At 49.7% G+C, this 19,966-nt stretch overlaps 1 protein-coding gene across 6 annotated transcripts; it reads right to left on the reverse strand.

Annotated features, from left to right (window-relative positions):
* Positions 1–4,295: 4,295 nt before the first annotated feature.
* MON1A (MON1 homolog A, secretory trafficking associated) lies at positions 4,296–18,306 on the reverse strand. Of its 6 annotated transcripts, XM_069473646.1 has the most exons (8): positions 18,088–18,306; positions 13,887–13,999; positions 12,452–12,577; positions 8,827–8,966; positions 7,097–7,582; positions 5,489–6,254; positions 4,675–4,822; positions 4,304–4,575 (listed from the first exon to the last, which is right to left on the reverse strand). In XM_069473646.1, exons 4-8 carry the CDS (start codon positions 8,951–8,953, stop codon positions 4,435–4,437), a joined length of 1,668 nt encoding a protein of 555 aa, XP_069329747.1. In that variant the 5' UTR covers positions 8,954–8,966; positions 12,452–12,577; positions 13,887–13,999; positions 18,088–18,306; the 3' UTR covers positions 4,304–4,434. The 6 variants fall into 6 exon arrangements, with proteins under 6 accessions (XP_069329746.1, XP_069329751.1, XP_069329747.1 ...); XM_069473645.1 differs by lacking the exons at positions 12,452–12,577; positions 13,887–13,999 and having other exon boundaries at positions 4,296–4,575; XM_069473647.1 differs by lacking the exons at positions 12,452–12,577; positions 13,887–13,999; positions 18,088–18,306 and adding an exon at positions 16,910–16,934.
* Positions 18,307–19,966: the final 1,660 nt, after the last annotated feature.

Genomic DNA, 19,966 nt, shown 5'->3' on the forward strand with positions numbered 1-19,966 from the left:
TGCCCATCCAGGGCCCATAAGGGTTTTAGGATAGGGCCTGGCCCTGCTGGCTGGACATAGAGTCAGAGAGGCAGCTTATGTGGAGGCCCAAGCCTAGCTCTGGTCCCTCTTGTGCAGCCTCAGTATATGGAAGCTGTATGATGTAGGTAAAACCCACAATACTGACCTCAAGAAGGAACCCCTCTTTCTTCCTGGCTCTGCCCAGTGCCCCCCTGATACAGGGGGATCATGGGCTTTGGCTCTCAGGGCACCTCCAACCTGCTCTGTAAGGCTTACTGGACCTGAGTTCTGGTTAGGGGCTTGCCAAGAGTTCTCTCACCAGTCTACGTAAGGGTGGGTGGGTAGAGCCTAGTTCTGCCTTGCCATCTCCCTTCTTATTTTTTTGTTTTGAGACAGAGTCTCACTCCTGCCCGGGCTAGAGTGCCGTGGTGTCCGCTTGGCTCACAGCAACCTCAAACTCCTGGGCTCAAGTGATCCTCCTACCTCAGCCTCCTTAGTAGCTGGGACTACAGGCATGTACCACCACTCCTGGCTAATTTTTTTCTATATAATTTTAGTTGTCCAGCTAATTTCTTTCTTTTAGTAGAGCCGGGGTCTCACTCTTGCTCAGGCTGGTCTCGAACTCCTGACCTCAAGCAATCCTCCCGCCTCGGCCTCCCAGAGTGCTAGGATTACAGGCGTGAGCCACCACACCCGGCACTTTTTTCTTTTTTTTTTTTTGTGCCATCTCCCTCACCTGGACCTCAAGAGCTGTCCCCTAGCAACTGATCCCTCCAGCAATGGAGGGGGACTCTGGGGGACAAACTTAGCCTCACAGCCCCCTCAGCCAGGTAGGCCTGGACCCTGGAAGGAGGGGAAGCTTCATAGGTCAGCCCTGGACTGGCCACCAGGATCCCAGGGCTGCAGAGAATAAGGGGGCTGGGGGAGAGAGGAGCCCTCAGCCTAACAGGATTTAGTCCGGCCTGGGGAGCTGTATCTCCTTCACTCCCCTACCCAGTCCATATTTGTGTGCCTGCATCCCCTTCCTAATCTGAACTAATCTGCTGTTCTCCTTACCCTTCTTGCAGCTTAGATGGCACCTCCTCCAGGAAGCCTTCATGATCCAGTCTGTGCGAGACTGGGCCCCACAGACCCTGTGCTACACCCACCCCAGCAAAGTTCACTCCGGATACACCCCTCTTCCTCCACCTCCAGTGCAGGACTCCCCCTCCTTCCAGGCTGGAGCCCCATGAACACCTGGTGAGTGAGAGAGGAAACAGAATATGGGGTGGCCACACCCAATGCAAGGAAGCAACATAAAAGGTGCTCCCTTCCTGAACCAGAATTGGTCTGGAAATGAAAAAGCATCCAGCAAAAACCATGGCACAGTTCCTGTGTTCCATGGTCAAAACGTCTAAAGATAGTCATTCACAGCAAAATTGAAACGATACATTCTCTGCCTGGCACCCAGACTTGGGTTCTCGTGACCCCTATCCCACCTCCAGACGTCGTGAGAGATTTCTAGGGGTTAAGAGGAGACTTCACAAGCCCTCCTAGATCGTCCTGCCTATTCGTTTTTGGGGTTGGGGTGCAGGCACCATCAGTTGGTTCTCTGCTGCCACCGTGTGACCATGCTGATGGCTGCCCCCAGGCAGATGCCCCATCTCAGGCAGCCATAGTCCTCAAAACAGCATGGGTCCACAGGAGCACCCCTTCCCTCTTCTCATCTGTGGGATTAGGCAGGCAAGGTGTGTGGGGGAGGTCAGCTAATGGGGCCCTGCAGTGCCAAGAACAAATGTTCCCCCAAGGTAAGCTCACCAGGCCTGGCCCATAGCTGGCTTAGGAGCTACCAATCTGCCCTGGCATCTGTCACCTTGAAAGAATGCTAGCCAATTTGCCCTCCTTGGCTTCTCAGTCCCCTTTGAACATCGTGCCAGAGGACTAGACCCAACCTCTTTCTCCAACCCTGGAGATCAACTTAGTGATAGTACTGCAATATGGCCACATCACACTGCAGCTTTACATCAATGGCTTCATTTGACCAGCCTTTAATAAAATAAAATAAAATAAAAATCAATGGCTCTTTACTGTGAGACTTTTACTTGGAGTTTGAGAACCCCTCCAGCTCCATTGTAAACCAGTTATACCAGGTTCTTTATCAGGTCCTTTCCTTTGCACATGCTGGTTCCTCCACTAGGAACGCTGACTCTATTTGCCTATCATCCCACCCCTGATCCCCAAACAAGTAAACACCACACTCCTAGGTGCCTATGCTCCTAGGTACACACACTTATCCAACTAGCCCCTCCTCCTGTCCCTGCCCAGAATACATGCTGAACTACAGAGAAGCTGAGAATCATACAGGGGTCAGGGCAATCAAAAAAGGCACTTAGGCCGGGCGTGGTTGCTCATGCCTGTAATCCTAGCACTCTGGGAGGCCGAGGTGGGCGGATCGTTTGAGCTCAGGAGTTCGAGACCAGCCTGAGCAAGAGCGAGATCCCGTCTCTACTAAAAATAGAAAGAAATTATATGGACAGCTAAAAATATATATAGAAAAATTAGCCGGGCATAGTGGCCCATGTCTGTAGTCCCAGCTACTCGGGAGGCTGAGGCAGAAGAATTGCTTGAGCCCAGGAGTTTGAGGTTGCTGTGAGCTAGGCTGACGCCACGGCATTCTAGCCTGGGCAACAGAGTGCGACTCTGTCTCAAAAAATAAATAAATAAATAAAAGAGGCACTTAGTGGTTGACTGTTGACCAGAACACCAGTAACAATCAAGGACAGCTGGCCTAGCATCACCTAGGCCCCAGAGGCAGTGGTTTGGTGTCCTGACCAGGAGCAAGGGGAGGAACTGAAGCAGAAAACAGGCAGAAAAGAGACCCAGGACATGTAGGCAGAGTGAGCAGCACCCACAAAGCCTGTGGCTGCTCCCCAGGGGCTTTGGAATCTGGGCTGGTAGCCTGCTGCCATGCCCATTCTATTGTGATCCAGCGTGAGGCCAAGGGCAGGGGCCATGCTATCATTTTCCAGGACAGTAAGTACAACTATTCCAGTGTACCTCTTGGTCCATGTCACCCACATAAACTTTCTCCAACATGGGTTGGTTTGAGTGGTGGAAAATCTTCGCCTAACTCTCAAAGATTACATGAGGGTGATTCTCTCTTGACAGTCTAAAGACCACAATCAGTGGACAGTTTTCTCGCATTTGTATTTCCTAGGCATTTTTCTCCTGCTGGCCAATAAGATGGTTAAGTTGTAGCAGAACTAGGAGATCCCCTACCCCCTGTAGCAAGGTAGAAGCTTTCTGCACTGTGCTCAGAGCTCTGCCCAAAGAGGGTCTCATGATAGAGTGAATGTGGCTGGGCCTTCACTGTCAAGCCTCCTAGGATGTCCATAGTGCCCCATACAGGTCGGGCCATGACATGCCAGGGAATAGAGTGACTGAAGAGGGCCTAGTGCACCTAGTAGCAACAGTCCTTATTAGGGCAGATCCACTCCTGCCCTAAAGATCAACTGGGCCTTTTCTCAGACCCTCAAGCTCACTTTTGAGGTCCATTTTTTTCTTTCTTTTTTCCCTTTTTTTTAGAGGCAAGGTCTCACTATGTTGCCCAGGCTGGTGACAAACTCCTGGTCTCAAGTGATCCTCCTGCCTTGGCCTCCAAAAGTGCTGGGATTATAGGTGTGAGCCACCACACTCAGCCTTGGGGGCCATTTTGAGGAAAGTGCTGGTCTGGTAGGGGAGCTGAGGAAGACAGCCCTTCATGGGAAGGCCTATGCAGGGACAGTTTCTCCAGAGGCCTGCAGCTACAGGAGGACAGGACTCTGAATGTGTCTGAGCTGAACACTGGGCTGTCTCACCAAGTGCTCCCACTCATATCAGGCTTCAGACTGCCCTTATTTTGACCATCCATCCCTGTCTTACTCAGCTCAACCCCTGCAAAACTACAGCCAGGGCTCCCAAGGTAGTTGGTGGTCTTTTATAGCATGAAACTGGGAGCCCCACCCAGGAGTGAGAGGGGCAAGCAACAGGGGCTCAGACTAAGTATAGGGGTTGGGTAGCAGGTAGAGCCGGGTAGTAGGGTACCTGAGAACCCTTTACATATGGCAGGACTTCAGCTGAACCAAAACAGCCCCAGTCCAGGGTCCAAGTCTCGATGTGTGTGGCCTGATGCTGATGCAAAGGAGGGAGAAGAGGGGCTCAAATGTGCATGTGCCCCTGTGTATGGAGAAGCATGAGCAGGAGCTAGGAAGGAGGATCTGGTGTATGCAAGTGAGGGTAGATGGGAGAAGGGACAGTGACAGGGCTCAACAAATGTCTTCTCCAAAGCACTTTAATGGATACACAACCCACAGTCCCTGCCTGCTAGCTGAGCAAGAGAGGCCAGCCCCACCTGGAGGCTCCCATGGCTTCCCTTGTCCAGTGGGCCTAGGAGGGCTGAGCCCACACACATTCCCATCAATAGGTGAGGGGCGTGAGAATGAAGAGGCGGTCTTCCTCTTTGCGGATCCAGCGCATCAGCTTATGGATGGCACTGACGGCTGACGCCTTGGTCCCCAGGGGGCTGTAGCACATGTAGAGCTCAAAGGCACCTGTCACCTGGAGAAGGGGGCAAAGGCTGGTCATCTAGGTTAGATGCCCCTTGTGGCCCTTACCTGGGACCTCCATGAAGCCCAGTTCATCCCAGGGCCACCTTACCCAGGCCAGGAGGTTCTCGTTGGGGCCTGTGTAGTAAATGGTCTTGAGTGGGCGGGAGGCATTGTGGGCACGGCTGTGCAGGTACTGGTAGAGGCCCAGCAGCCGCTCCTGCTCCTCTTCACTGGTATATGGGGCCTCAATCTCAGGGCTGCAGATAGGGGAGTGGGTTTGCAAAGGAATGACTTCCATTTGCCTTCTCTGGAGATCTAGGAACACCTGTTCCTAGCCAGGGAGACTCCTACCCTCCATATGCTCCTCTGGGAGAGGGCACTATCTCCCTACCACAGCAGATTCCCCAAGACAGGGCTGGCCCAACCCAACTTCAAGTTCATGGTGTCTTTGGTGATCCTTGGAGACACTAGTCTGAGCCTAGGTGTCTAAGATAGAGTGACAGATCGGGAGTAAAGGTAAGTAAGCTCAGAACCCTCTGGGCCAAAAGTGGGTAAAGGGAGAACAGAGGCCTTAACTGCTCAGCCTCTGTGTTGGGGGAAAGAATGGAGGAGGGCTCTGCATCTTGGGCTGGCCCAAAATAACTCCTAAGGCAGAGCTGCTCCAAGGCAAGGGACCCAGGAGACCTCTGTTCCAGCTTCCTCCACTGGGCATACTGAACATTTCCAGGCCTCCTGGGTAATGAAGTAGAGAGGTATATGCCTGTGGGGTGATGGGGAATCTGGGTCCCTGGTGCCAGAGTAAAACAGACCCAGTATGCTCATCTACAGCTTCAAGGCTGTATCCCAGGGATCAGGACCAACCAGCCTACCCCCTCCCCATGTCCCTGTCTCCCTGAAGCAGTGCCCTCGAGGCCCTCCCTCACCTGGTGAAGAGTCCAGAGCTCTTTGACTTATAGAGGAAGTGGCGCAGGTCGGGGATGCCCACTTGGGCAACGCTATAGTAGGGTGTGCGCAGTGCCTCCCTCAGTGCCAGGTGGGCTCCACGCTTTCGAAGGCGCTCCTGGAAGCGGCGGCGGCAGTCAGAGACGGCAAAGAAGTCCTCGCGGTCAGTAGAGACGAGCAGTAGGCAGAGGTCAGTGTCAGGCTCCAGGTAAGAGATGTGTGCATGGAAGAAGCCAGCTGCGTTGAACTTGGGCAGGCACACGGGTGTCCAGGCCTCACCCTCACGGAAGGATGAGGAGGAACTAATGAGGTTGAAGAGTAGATGCAGGTCGATGGGGTGCAGGAATTGGTCCTTGCGGCGCACAAGTGCCACCAGCTGGTTGCGGGCCAGCAGAATGGAGAAGACCAGGCTGCGTGCACGTGCCTGCTGCAGGCTGGCACTCACGGCATCCCGCACAGCTGAAGCCAGGGGCAGGCACCGTGCTGCCCCCATCAGGAAGCTGGGGTCTCGGGCCATGAGCTGCAACAAGTTGTCAGTGATGCGCTCAGAGCCTGAGAGCAGGCGCCGCAGGTCATAGTTCTGCTTCTGCTGGAATATGTGGCTCAGCTGCGCACCGGTAAGAAGGCTCAGGATCTGATAGTAGATGTAGAGCAGCTCCTGTGCCAGTTCCTGTGCCGACTGCCGTGTGCGTGCCACTGCCACCAGCACCAGTGGGCTCCGGCGAACGAACACTACCTTGTAGCCATCTGGGGGGAGCGGGAGGCAGGGGGAGGGAGGCAGGGAAGGAGTGTCAGCCTCAGCCCCAGCTCCCTTGGAGTCCCGCCTTCCCGCACAGCCCTTCATTTTCCACATCCTTTCCTTGCTCAGAGCTCCGCACACAGTAGGGGCTTATGGATGTTAAGGATAAAAACAGTAGCCCATTTCCCCCTTTCTGTGAGGACTGAGGACCTATCCCTGCCACTTGCTTCACAGACTAGCTCCCTCTGAAACACGGGAAGCTCTTCAGAAAAACAGACATTGTCCAGCCTGAGCAAGAGAGACCCCATCTCTACTAAAAATAGAAAAAAATCAGTGGGGCATCTTGGTGCGGGTCTGTAGTCCCAGCTACTTGGGAGACTGCAAGAGGATTGCCCAGGAATTTGAGGTTGCAGCGAGCTACGATGATGCTACTGCACCTTACCCTGCATGGCAGAACAAGACTCCAGACCTGGTCTCAAAAAAAAGAAAAGAAAAAGAAAAAGAAAAAAACACATTCTTATGCTAAGCGCTAAGTCAACTAGCAAGGGCTGCGTGGGACTCAGGACCTAGGATTTTTTTTGTCCCCTCCCCAGGGAGATTCTCACCCTCTCCAATGGCAAAGCCTATGTTAGAGCCCTTTGGTCCTCACCATAGTCCTATCAGCCCCATGAGACTGGCAGTGTTGTTATCCCCTGTTCAGGTGAGGACCTTGAGGCTCAGAGAGGTAGAGGGACTTACCAGCAGTCACACAGCATATTCCAGCCCTTTAGTCTGTGGGTCCAACCAAAGCCTGCTATGAATTAACCCTGACCAGGGGAGCCCTCCCCATTCCCTTCTCCAGGTGGCTCACCTGCATGGATGGAGCGGATGGCATTCTTGTCTGCCTCCAGGAAGGACACCAGGGCTACCATAACACCCATAGTGCTGGAAAGTGCCTCCTCAGACCCGTAGCGGGAGTACACGGGCTTTCCTGCCTCACTCAGCACAAAGACATGCTTCTGATGCAGCCGCCATGCCTCCGTGGTATCCTCGTCATCCTCCTCAGCTCTTCCCTCCCTGGGGAGCTCCGTGGCTGGTTGCCCAACTGCACCTGGGGCTTCCAACCAGTCCTCAGAGCTTTCTGGAAGCATCTCCTCCTGCAGGTCCCGGGCCACACCTGTCAGCTGGGTGCTTAGCTCGCTAAAGTCCTGGCTGATCTGGTGCATGTCTGTAGGCAGTGGTGGGGGACTTCCAGCACCCTCCTTGGGGCTGTCCCCAGAAGCTGCCCCATCCTCTGACTCAGTCAGGTCCTCGTAGGAACGGGCATGGACGAACATGGCACCCTCCTGCCCGGCACCTGCAGGCCAAAAGCACTGGTGCTTAGAGGGGGAGCTGCTGACAGACATTCTCACCAGCAAGGTGCCTAACATGGTCACTCTAGTATGACTGCCTTTCCCTGTAGGGCCAAGGCAGTGTTCCCTCCTGCCACTGTCTGCTATAAATCATGCTTCTCTGCAACTTACAGCCCACCAGTCTCCTCCCATCACACTGGAAATAAGACCCAAATCTCTCATGGTAGCAGTGGTGGCTGGTATCTGCCTGCCTCTCTCACTCCCATTTCACAGCCCACTCTCTTGCCCGTCTCAGTCATACCTGTCTTCCATCTGTTCTTTGGAAACCCTCAACACGTCCCCAGCCTACCTCAGGAGCTCTGTATCTATTGTCTGCTGTCTCCTACCTCCCCACATGGCTGGCTGCTTGTCACACTTCAGCTCTCAGGGATGGTGTTAATTATCTCTTCACTTGACTTCCAACCCCAGGCACTCTATCTCTTAGATGTCCCTTGTGGCATTTGCCAGTTACTGTCCTTCTCTCCAATTACAATGGTACCTGCCAAGGGCAGGCACCTGATTGTTCACTGCTGTGTGCCCTGTGCCTGGAGCACCTCCCATCATACTCAGTGAGTTTCTCTCCTTGGGAGAAGGCTTCTCTACCCAACTCAGGCCGTAGCTCCTGACTGACTCCACTGTAATGGCTCTGCTAGCCTCTGGCTCCCCCAGGGCAAGGACCATGTCAATCTTCTTTTACTGACTTATTTGACAAAACAGTTTAACGTACATATTTTGAGTCTCTATTTAGCACTGTACCAAGCACTGGGGATATGACTGGCCTGTGCTCAAAGGGCTCTCATAATTTTGTGAAAGAGAGAGAAGGGCAATATATACATAAACAAATAAAATTACAAAATACCTAGTGTCCTATACAGAGCGTGGTCAGAGTAGGCCTAACTTGTAAGGAGATAACATTTAAGCTGAGAGCTCAGGAGGGGAGAAGGAGCCAGGAAGGTGGTGCCCTATAGACAACAGAGAACAGGAGGAAAGCCCACACTGGCAGCCAGAGAGCACAGGACAAGAGGCACAACACTAAGTGGAGAAGAGGGCCAGATGCAGAGTGAGCCCTGCTCCCAGCACTTGACAAATATCCAGTGAGTGACTGACAAATGCATGAATGAGTGGGGAGAAAAAAGTGGTTGGGAATCCCAATTCCCCCTGGAGCCTGCTCCAGCTGTCAGTTGGCTGTGGCTGCACACTCTGCCCATACCTGGCTCCATTCCCTGGGCCAGTCCTGGTGTGGGGCTCTCAGCTCTCTCCATACTCTGTCCATCAGAAGGAGCCAATGTGCCATCAGGACATTCACTGCTTCTCTTCCTCTGCATGTCAGCAGCCATCCTTTGGGCTCTCCTGTGGGGCAAACAAAGGCATTACAAGGGCAAGGGGGAAAGTGCTATTGGCAGGGTCACTGGCATAATTAACAGTAGTAAGTGCAGGAAAGTGTCCTTTACCAGGATTGCACTAATTCAAATCCCTAGGGAATGGGTTCAGAGTATTCCCTTTTTAAAGATTAAATATATTGTTCCTTCTCTGATTATAAAGGGAAGACATATTCATTGTAGAAAATTTGGAAAACACAGAAAAGTATACATCAAGAAATGCCACCACTTTCCTACCACTCAGGATTCTTCACTGTTCATACTTCAGTATACTCCTTCTCGTCTTTTTTTAATGTATAGAAAACGTAAATAATTTTTTTTCAATTTCTTTTTTTTTTTTTGAGACAGAGTTGCACTCTGTTGCCCAGGCTAGAGTGCCGTGGTGTCAGCCTAGCTCACAGCAACCTCAAACTCCTGGGCTCAAGCAATCCTTCTGCATCAGCCTCCCGAGTAGCTGGGACTACAGGCATATGCCACCATGCCCGGCTAATTTTTTCTATATATTTTTATCTGTCCAGATCATTTCTTTCTATTTTTAGTAGAGACGGGGTCTCGCTCCTGCTCAGGCTGGCATAATTTTTTTACCAATAGCAGCTAACACTTATTGAGTGCCAATGTATAGTGCTAAGAAGTTTATGTGGATTAAGTTATCTAATCCTGATCACTCCTCTAGGAGGCAGGTGCTCCTATCAGTCTAGCTTTATAAGATAAAGATGAAGGAACCGAAGCTGAGAGAGTTTAAGTAGCTTCTCAGTGTTACTACAGGAAAGAAGCACTGGATCTGGGAATTGAAACAATTCTATATCCTGGTATCTTTCACACCACATCCTACCATGAACATTTCCCCATTCAAAACTGAGTTGACTTATATAAATAGTTCTTCTTGGTTATCTAGGTGCTTGCAGAGAAAGAAGTGAGACACAGCCAACCAGCTTGTCTTCAGGCTGGAGCCTTGCTTTTCTCTATATCCTTTTGTACCTTTTGAATTTGGCACAAAGGGTTGCCTTACCAATTAAAAACAACTACAGACATGACAACTCTCAGTGCCCATTTGATGGTTAGGACAGACTCAGCCTGATCTCCCAGTCCTTCCACAGCCTCAGGGTCAGGTGGAGGTGGCCACAAGTGGATGTCAGCAGTAACCAGGTTAGATGGCTCAGCAAGGCTGGTAGCTGGGCTCATTCAGCCTCTAGGGTCCCTGAATGGCAGGCTGAAGGACCTTCACTTGTCAGGCAACATACAGTCCACAGGAAAGGGATACCATCCCAGGCACTGCTCCTTTAGAGAAAAGGGATCTAGCTGTATAGGCTAAAAAGGCAGTGAAAACTAGCCCAAGACTCATGAGGCAAGTACTGCAGGCAGGCCAGGGGCCCAGGAGGCACTGGTGTTAGTGTGAGCCAAGCAGACCTGAGCCTGCCCTCCCAAAGCATGGAGTCCAGTCAGAATAACTGAGCCTTTGTCCCTTACTAGCCCTGTAGCCTTGGACAAATGACTCTACGCATGGCATGAAGTAGGTGCTCAAAAAAGTTCATGAAGGCCGGGCGCGGTGGCTCACGCCTGTAATCCTAGCACTCTGGGAGGCTGAGGTGGGCGGATCGTTTGAGCTCAGGAGTTCGAGACCAGCCTGAGCAAGAGCGAGACCCCATCTCTACTAAAAATAGAAAGAAATTGTATGGACAGCTAAAAAAATATATATATATAGAAAAAATTAGCCGGGCATGGTGGCGCATGCCTGTAGTCCCAGCTACTCGGGAGGCTGAGACAGGAGGATCCTTTGAGCTCAGGAGTTTGAGGTTGCTGTGAGCTAGGCTGACGTCATGGCACTCACTCTAGCCTGGGCAACAGAGTGAGACTCTGTCTCAAAAAAAAAAAAAAAAAAAAAAAAAGTTCATGAAAAGATTTCAGACAGCATCACCATCAATAGTAGCATTCATGGGGCTCCAGTATCCAAGAACACTCTGAAAAAAAAAAAAGAATACTCTCTCTGGATCCCCACCCCCGCCCAAGCTCCTGTCAGGTAGCTCCTGTTTGTGCACCCAAAGAACTGATTTTTAACCTCTTCTTTTTGTCATCTTTGCTTTAAGCTATGGAATTCCTTCTTCAAATGAATCTTTTGCAGAAGCTCAATGTGCAGACAGGCAGGGAAGCAGGGCCTGTATCCTTATATCTGGCCTGGCAGCCACTCCTGCACTGAGCCTGGAGCACCACAGAGCAAGTAGGGGTGGGGCACCACTGGCCAACAGCATCACCTTGCACAGAGTAAAACTAAAGAGATTAGGGAAATTATTTTGGGCTTTTCTAGGCCACCAATCCCATCCATCAGGACAATCAAGAATGATGGTTCCCAGCAAGGGTCAGAGCCCAGAAAGCCAAGGTGCAGGCTGCCTTGTCTGACAATGGGCCAGAGGAACTAAGAGGCTGCATGCCCTCAACAGGAACCTGGGGAGGCATACAAAGGTGTCCCCTCTGAGACTGAGACTAAAAGCAAGAAGAACAATCCAAACTAGCCACTGTAACACCACAGAGCCCAGGGTGGTGAGCGACAAGGAAACTAGGACATGTCTAGGTCTTCAGTAAGAAGACACAGGCCATAGGAAAACCTCATAGACCAGTAATTCACAAAGTTATCCTAAAAGCCAGAATGGGGTCTGTGCTGCTGTATAAAGATAGTAGCCTCCAAGAGATGAGCAAGCTGCTCCTGACAGTACCAGGGTGTGGCCAGGGCTTCCAGTCTTGTCTCATTGGATGCAGACCTAGACTGGTATGTGCTTTTTTCTGGGGAGAGGGTCCAGAACCACTCTTTAAATGGGAATGCCCCATATTTCTATGTCTGCTCACTTTCCCACTCGCCTAGTCAACAACTTCACACTTTTTCTCTCCTCCAACTTCCATTATCTCCTCCCCCTATGCTCAACACTATCAGCAGATCACCTTCCCTTCAACTTTGCTGAGAAGACAGAAGTTATCAGAACAGAACTTCCATTGATTTCCACCACCACCTCACCCCATCTGCCAGACTGCATTCCCTCTTCTTACTGAAGATGAGCTGTCCAGGCTCTACTGAGGCTAACTCCTGCACGTGTGCACCAGATCCTAGCCCTTCTCGTCTACTCAAGCACATGGCTCCCGGATCATCAGTTTCCCCTTCTCTCGTATCCATCACCAATATACTGACATTTCTTCCATCATCTAAACACCCTCCCTTGGGTGTGTTCACTTTGTGATAACTCATTGAGCTGTACATATGATTTATGAATTTTCTTGTATGTTTGTTTTACTTCAATTAAAGTTAAAACGGGCCAGACATGGTGGCTCACGCTGGGTAATCCCAGCACTTTGGGAGGCCAGGGTGGGAGGGTCACTTGAGGCCAGGAGTTTGAGACCAGCCTAGGCAACATAGTGAGACCCTGTCTCTACAAAAAATTTAAAAAATTAGCCGGGAGTGGTGGTACATACCTGTAGTCCCAGCTACTTGGGAGGCTGAGGCAGGAGGATTATGTGAGTCCAGGATTTCAAGGCTACAGTGAATTATGATTGGGCCACTGTACTCTATCCTGGGCAACAGAGCAAGCGACCCTGTCTCTATAAAAAAAAAAAAAAAAAAAAAAGCTAAAGTTAAAACGAACCTCCCCTTAATTTGACATTCCCCCCAGATACCACCCCATTTTTCTGCTGTCCTTTATAAAAACAAACAAACCCTCTCAAAATAGTAAATAATATTTGGAGTTTGTATTAGGTATGCCAGGCTATGCTGTATAATAGATGAATGCCAAAATAGTAAAGGCTTTACACATAAAAGCTTACTTTTTGCTCACACAAAATCTACTGTGGGTCTAGTAGCAATTCAGACCAGCTTTCTTCCCAAAAATGATTCAAGAATCCAGGCTACTAAGCTCTGCCATGTGGAACGTATGCCTTCCACATCACCTGGCAGGGAATGACAGAGCTGGAGGATCACCTACCAGCTCTTAAATACTTCAGAGTCCAGATTGGCTAGAAATAGTGACATGGCCGGGGGGCTGGAGAATGTGGGGAGCTCACGGATATCTGGTAAATAGTAAGTGTCTCTGCCACAGCCTCTCTGCTTTTTCTCCCATTCTCTCTTAAACCCATTCTAACCAGACTTTTGCCTCCATTATTCCACTAACACTGCTCCCATCAAGGTCACCAATAACCTCCAGTATCGTTTCACTTAACCCATAGTAGCAATCGATACATTTGATTATTTCCTCTCTCTCGAAACATTTTCTCCTCTTGGCTTCTGGTACACAACTCTCCTTTCTTGGTTCTCCTCTGACCTCATGGGCTACTCCTTCTGGGTCCTCTTTGCAGTTCTTACAGTGGAGGGGCCCAGAGTTCAGTCCTTGAACCTCTTCTCTGTTTTCACTCAATCTCTTGGTGATCTCATTCAGTCTCAGTTTTAAATTTCATCTATACAGTAATGATTCCATTTTTGATTTCCAGCCCCATTATCTCTTCTGACTCAAAAGCACACACATTTAACTGTCTAGTTGATGTTATCAAGGTTATGTGCCCAAAACTAAAGTCCTGATCATGTCCTTAAAAAGTTGCTCCTCCCAAGAGCTCGGCACAGTGGCACACACCTGTAGTCCCAGCTACTTGGGGAGCTGAGACAGGAGGATCACTTGAGCCCAGGAGTTCAAGGCTACAGTGAGCTGTGATTGTGCCACCGAACTCTAGCCTGGGCAATAGAGTGACACTCTGTTTCAAAAAACAAAAACCAATATTTATCATTTTATACAATTTCTATGGGTCAGGAATTTTGGCACAGCTTAGCTCAATGGCTCAAACTCGGGGTCTCTCATTAGGTTATAATCATCTAAAGGCTTGACTGGGTCTAGATGATTTGCTTCCAAGATGGCTCACTCACACGACTGGCAAGAGTCGATACTGGCTGTTTACAGGAGATCTCTCAGTTCCTTGCCATGAAGTTCTTGCCATGGAGCTGCTTAAGTGTCCTCACAATATGGCTGATGGCTTTCCCTAGAGAGAGTGATTCAAGAGAACAGGACAGAAATCACAATGTCTTTTGTGACCTAGCCTCAGAAGTCACACATTATTTTTTTGTTTGTTTTTAGAGATGGGGTCTTGCCATATCACGCAGGCTGGTCTTGAACTTCTGGCCTCAAGTAATCCTCCCACCTCCGTCTGAGTAGCTGGGACTACAGGCATGTACCATCGTGCATGGCTAATTTTTTTTTTTTTTTAATTTTTGTGTAGAGAGGGGGTCTCACTATGTTACCCAGGTTCAAACTCCTGGGCTCAAGCAGTCCTCCTGCCTCAGCCTCCCAAAGTGCTGGGATTACAGGTGTGAGCCACTGTGCCCAGCTAATATTGTTGCTTTAAGCTGCTAAATTTTGGGATACTTTGTTACCCAGCAATAGATAACTAATATTACAAACTTGCATTGATTGAGCTTATGTTTATATAGGAAAAAAACATATATTTACATTATCAAAACTTGATCTATATTTTTAACAAAGTAATGTGCATTTAAAGCCTCAAATTACATTCCAAATAGAATTGATAGAAAATCACTGAGTGCCAACAAGGGGGCTTACTTGCATCATGGCTGTTGCATATACTAAAAGAGGCTATGATACTGAATCAAAGTAACATATATTGTTTGATGACTGGGACAAAATGTTTTAAGCATTCTACATCTTAATACTATAATTTATTAGGCATATATTAGTTATATATTTCCCTGTGTTTTGGTACCATTTTAGAATATTGGGGTTTTGGGTTTGATGAGAAAAGCATCATACTTCTTCTTATTTAAAACAATGGGAAATACACTAAGTGATTCCAGACAGACTGTCCAACTTTGATGGAACAATTTACTGATATTAAGTGGGCAACACCTATATCCAGAATCTGACCACTTCTGATCACTGCCACAACTATCATGTTGGTCCAAACCACCACTATCTCTTTAGGAGATTGTTGCAATGGTCTCCTAACCAGTCTCCCCACTTCTGCATAGTCTATCCTTCTCACAGCACTCAAAGTGGTAATTCTCTTGAAACAGAAGTCAGGTCATGTAATTCCTCTGCTCACAATTCTGTAATGGTTCCACCTCACTCAGTGAGAAAGCCAATTTCCTCACAGTGGTGTACCAGGCCACACTCAGTATACCCCACACAATTACTTTGACTTCATCTCCTACCCTTTCTCCTCACTAACTTTTTCTTTTCTTTTCATTTTTTTCCTGAGACAGAGTCTTACTCTGTTGCCCTGGCTAGAATGCAGTGGTGTCATCATAGCTCACTGCTACCCCAACCCCAAACTCCTGGGCCCAAGTGATCATCTGGCCTCAGCCTCCTGAGTAGCTAGGACTACAGGCGCACACCACTACAGCCACCTAATTTTTCTTTCTCTGTTTTTTTTTTTTTTTTTTTTTTTTTTTTTGCAGAGATGGAGTTTTTGCTTTTGCTCAGGCTGGTTTTGAACTTCTGACCTCAATCTTTCCTCTTGCCTCAGCCTCCCAAAGTGTTAGGATTATAGGCATGAACCACTGCATGTAGCCTCTCCCTACTAACTCTGATTCTGCCCAGTCACACCAGCCTCATGGCTTTCCTTAAGTATCCTGAGCACTTTAACTTCAGAACTTTGCCCTTACTGAACGTCCTCCTGCCCCCCACTTCACCTCTTCCACTGCCTAGGCTAGATATCTACATGGCACATTTTCTCACTTCTTTCAGGTTGGTGTTCAAGTGTTACTTTACCAGAAAGGTCTTCCTGCAATATCCCTGCTCCTTACCCTTCTTGCCCTGCTTTATTTCTCTGGAAGATCACCCTGTGACCTGCCACATCTTTGAGTTGTTTTTGTTTTTGTTTTTTTTGAGACAGAGTCTTACTCTGTCTCAATGGGTAGAGTGCAGTGGCATCACTGGAGCTCATTGCAACCTCAATCTCCTGGGCTCAAGTAATCCTCCAGCCTCGGCCTCCCGAGTAGCTGGGACTACAGGCGCATGCCACCTCGCCTGGCTAATTTTTCTATTTTTAGTAGAGACGGGGTCTCGCTCTTGCTCAGGCTAGTCTCAAACTCCTGGCCTTAAGCAATCCTCCTGCCTTGGCCTCCCAAAGCTCTGGGATTACAGGCATGAGCCATTATACCTGGCCTCCAGATAAACATCTTTAGAAGGGAAAAAGTGAAAGATGTGTGAAGAATACCTAGCATGTCACACCTATGATATGGCCTCCAGAAACCCCTGCCTGTGGGGAAGACTTGTCCTTGGTAGTAGTCAAGTGTTCAGGAACAATGTATCTGAGGTCAGAAGGACCTGGATTAACTTGGTCTGGTTTTATAGGTCTCAGTTTTCTCATCTATAAAATGAGGTAATGATAGTAATGATTCTTTAGGTAATGAGAGATCAATTTGATTAACTTGTCACATGGTAGGCACTCATATCCTCAGCTGCTGCCATCAGCACATTATGATTTTTCTTACTTAGCATTCACACCATGTGTGACTGCATTTCCACATGGATCCAGTAGTTTCTGCCATGTAAATCAGTATTTGGAGAGTTTGCTCAGCCTAAGATGGCCTGGGCAAACATACTTCTTCACCTGGTGAGGCCAGGTAGGTGCTGGCCTGAAGTGACCCAACTGTGATACCAGGCCAAAGAGCTATCTATGGGCCTAGGGCTGGGAGCTCCTCCAGGCTATTCACTGGCCCTGGAGTTGCAGGAACAGACCCATTGGCTCTCTGCTGCTCCGGGAAGTCTCTCCTAAGTTGAATTCCTTGGTCTGCCACATGCCCCTGCTCTGTGGCATTGCACTTTTGGCCCAAACAAGATCTACAACAGCTTATCCCTCTCCTAAGGGCCCACTCTCCACTGATCCTATGTGGGCTTCAGCTGATTGAGTGGTACTCAGTCAGCATGGTACCTGCATGGGGAAGAGGGGGAAGGGTCAGCTGGTCAGGGCTAGTAGATGCTTCCTTCACAACAGTTCCCCTGCCACCTGAGATCATGCAGCACCTCAGCATCTCCTAGGTCAGTCTGGGGGTCCAGCCAGAAGGCCTGATGAAGCAAATAGCTCTCTGGATACTTACCCTGGACATTCAGGTAGAGAAGTTGAGTGAATCACAGCAAAATCCATCCCAATCCCCACTGGAGCCATAACCCATGCAGCTGAAGCTCCTAGGGGGCTAGGCCTGAAGCAGTTAAGCAAGGGAGGTGTCTTAGAACCTGCCCCAAGTTCCCCTATGGGGTCTCTTCTCAGGCAGTTTCTCTAGAAACCCCCAGGGCTAGCCACTTTTCCTAGAAGTGCCCTGTTGTGCCTGTGAGTAATGTCACCAAACAGGTTGGGTCAATGAGCCCTTCTACTGTGCCTCCCTCCCTCAGGTGTCCCTGGAGCAGGGAGGACCTTGCGAGAGCCCCTCCCTATTGGCTCCCTATCACTCTTGTTTCCTCTTCCTGCTTGGATAATGCTTCATTCTGCCTGACTCTTTGGGGAGTGGTTTATCTGGAAAGCTGATGCTAGGATACAGGATGTGTGGCAGACAAGACACAGGTGAGGCTGGGCTGTGGCTGCTTCAGCAGGATGCCTACTCCACACTGAGATCATAGCCTGGTCCTTGTCACTTCTGGGGGCCACTCCGCTCTCTAACAAAGGTTGCTCACCCTCCTGGAACAAACTTAAGCCCAGAAAGGGTGGCTCACCCAGTACAGGGGCAGCCCACTTATCTGAACAAGGGCACCCTTGAAAGCAAAGTCTCAAACCCCAAGGCCCTTCCAGGGGTTGCCCTGGTCACCCACATTCACCTTTGTTGTTTTTTGAGAGGACTTTAGGAGCCGAACGTGTGTCTGTTGGTGAGGTGGGTCCTACCTGGCCACTGCCCTACTAGACATCACCCTCCCTGCCAAGGGATGGGTTCCAAGCTTCGCCCGTATTCCCCAGCTGTGGGCCAGTTGGCTCAGGGACCCGAGGGAGATCTAGTCCTCCTATCGCAAAAGGGAGCATAGATGGCAGGGACCCCCAGTCTTCAAGCCCCTCCCTCCATGGATGACAGCGCTCCAGTCTCTCGACGCCCCCAGGCCACGTGGGCTGGCAGTCAGACTCACCTGTTTCTCAGGGGGCCCAGGACGCACAGAGGGTGCCGGTCACTGCCCTTTCCCGGACCCCTGGAGGGGTACGGCTGTCCGGCCGGGCCCAGCTTGAGGGCACAGGTTCGCAGGGCCACGGTCGCCTACGTACACAGACATGGCCACAGAACGGGCACCGCGCCCTCCCACCGCCCTTCACCCGGTTGCCAGCGCAGGAAGACAGCCTTTGCCGGCCCCTCGCGGCCAAGGCCCGGCGCCAGTAGCTCGGCCCGACCCGGCCCGCCCCCGGGATGCATTGTGGGAAATGTAGTCCGCAACTCACAGCTGCCTGGGGCGCTGCGGGAGTGCTTCGGGCCTCGGCGGCCCAGCAGAGCCGGGGGCGGGGCCTGACCCGGGTCGGAGGTTGCCTCACCCTTCGCCGTTTTCTCCCGTGTCCCGGAGGCCTGGGCGCCTCCCCGATCCCAATGCCCCGCTCGGATCGCAGATCTGGACCCTCCAGCCCCTCCATCCGAGCAAACTGGGAGTTTATTTCAAGGGAGAGAAAGGGACGTTGGCGTTGTTTTCTCCACTGATGTGGAAGGACAATGCAAGTTTGGGATGCTGGATAAATGTCATTAGTGGTCCCAGCCAGACAGGCTGTAAGGATGTGGGCATGCGCAAAAGCCGCACCAAGCGTTGCCAAAATCTGTAACAGAATAAGGCTCTAGAACGGTAGTTCTCAACTCTGACTACACACAGAATGACCTGGGGAGCTAAAAAAAAAAAAAAAAAAAAAAAAAAAAAAAAAAAAAAAACCACTAATACCTGGATAGCACCCCTAGAGATTTTGATTTAATTGGACTGGGGGTGGGGGTGGGGAACCAGACATCAGTATTGTTTCAAAAGCTCCCCAGATGATTTGCCAGGGCAAAAAATCACTATTTGTGATTTCCCAGACGCAAAGCAGTAAAAACAATAGGACAATATAAGGCTTTTCCAAACGGCCCTTATTTTTGGAGAACAGTTTAAAGAAGCAAAATGAGGGATTGACAATACTGCTCATATTTTCGCTGAAGCAATTAACTCAGTTTATAGCCTCATGGCTAATTCTCCCAACAGTTCAGGGAGGTGAAGAAAAAAAGTCTTAAATCACTCCTCCCACTGTCCCTGCTGCTCCGACAAGCACAGCAATTCGGTGTCCTGTCCACCTATCAGCCCTACACTGGAACTGGGGGAGAGCTTTGTTCCTGGATTTTTCCTCCTAGTCTCAGATGGCTGCCACCTGGAGCCTGCCTCCACAACACTGGCCTGTGAATGACATGGTAACAAAGCTGTGTCCTTTTATTGGACATGGTTTTGCATAGGGCTATCAAGTCCTTGCACATAGTCTAAGGGAAGCTTTCTCCCCCTCTTTTAGGTAAGAATGTGAAAAAATGCCTTATTCCTTTCCTGTTTATTCCTTTGGAATGGAGAGAGGAGGAGGAGATAAGAGGAGTCTCTCCAGGTCTCCACAGGTCACTCAGTATTTTCTCTTCTCATTAGCTCAGGAGTCCAGGTTCCCTCCTTTAGGGCAAATACCACGTATATAGTTTTTCTCTATTACATTATAAGAATTTAAGCCAAGAAGATCTAATATTCTCTGGTTGGTAGAAAAATTTCCTGGCTATATTTTATTAACCAGAGGTTACACCCCATAGAACTGATCTCCATAGAAGACACATTTAAAGTTTTCTACTTAACTAGTTTCCTTGACAGTCTCCATGTTGACTTCAGGTTTTTTTCCAGAGTCCTACTCTTTCTTTTAAGCATATCAGCTCCATCAGATAGTGCTACTGTCATCTGGAAGTATTACATTTATTTAGCTAAGCAAGTGGTCACATATCCATGTGCTTCTGGCTAAGACTTGTGCCTAAGACAA

The sequence above is a fragment of the Eulemur rufifrons genome, chromosome 7 (assembly GCF_041146395.1).
Source record: "Eulemur rufifrons isolate Redbay chromosome 7, OSU_ERuf_1, whole genome shotgun sequence".
NCBI lineage: Eukaryota > Metazoa > Chordata > Mammalia > Primates > Lemuridae > Eulemur > Eulemur rufifrons.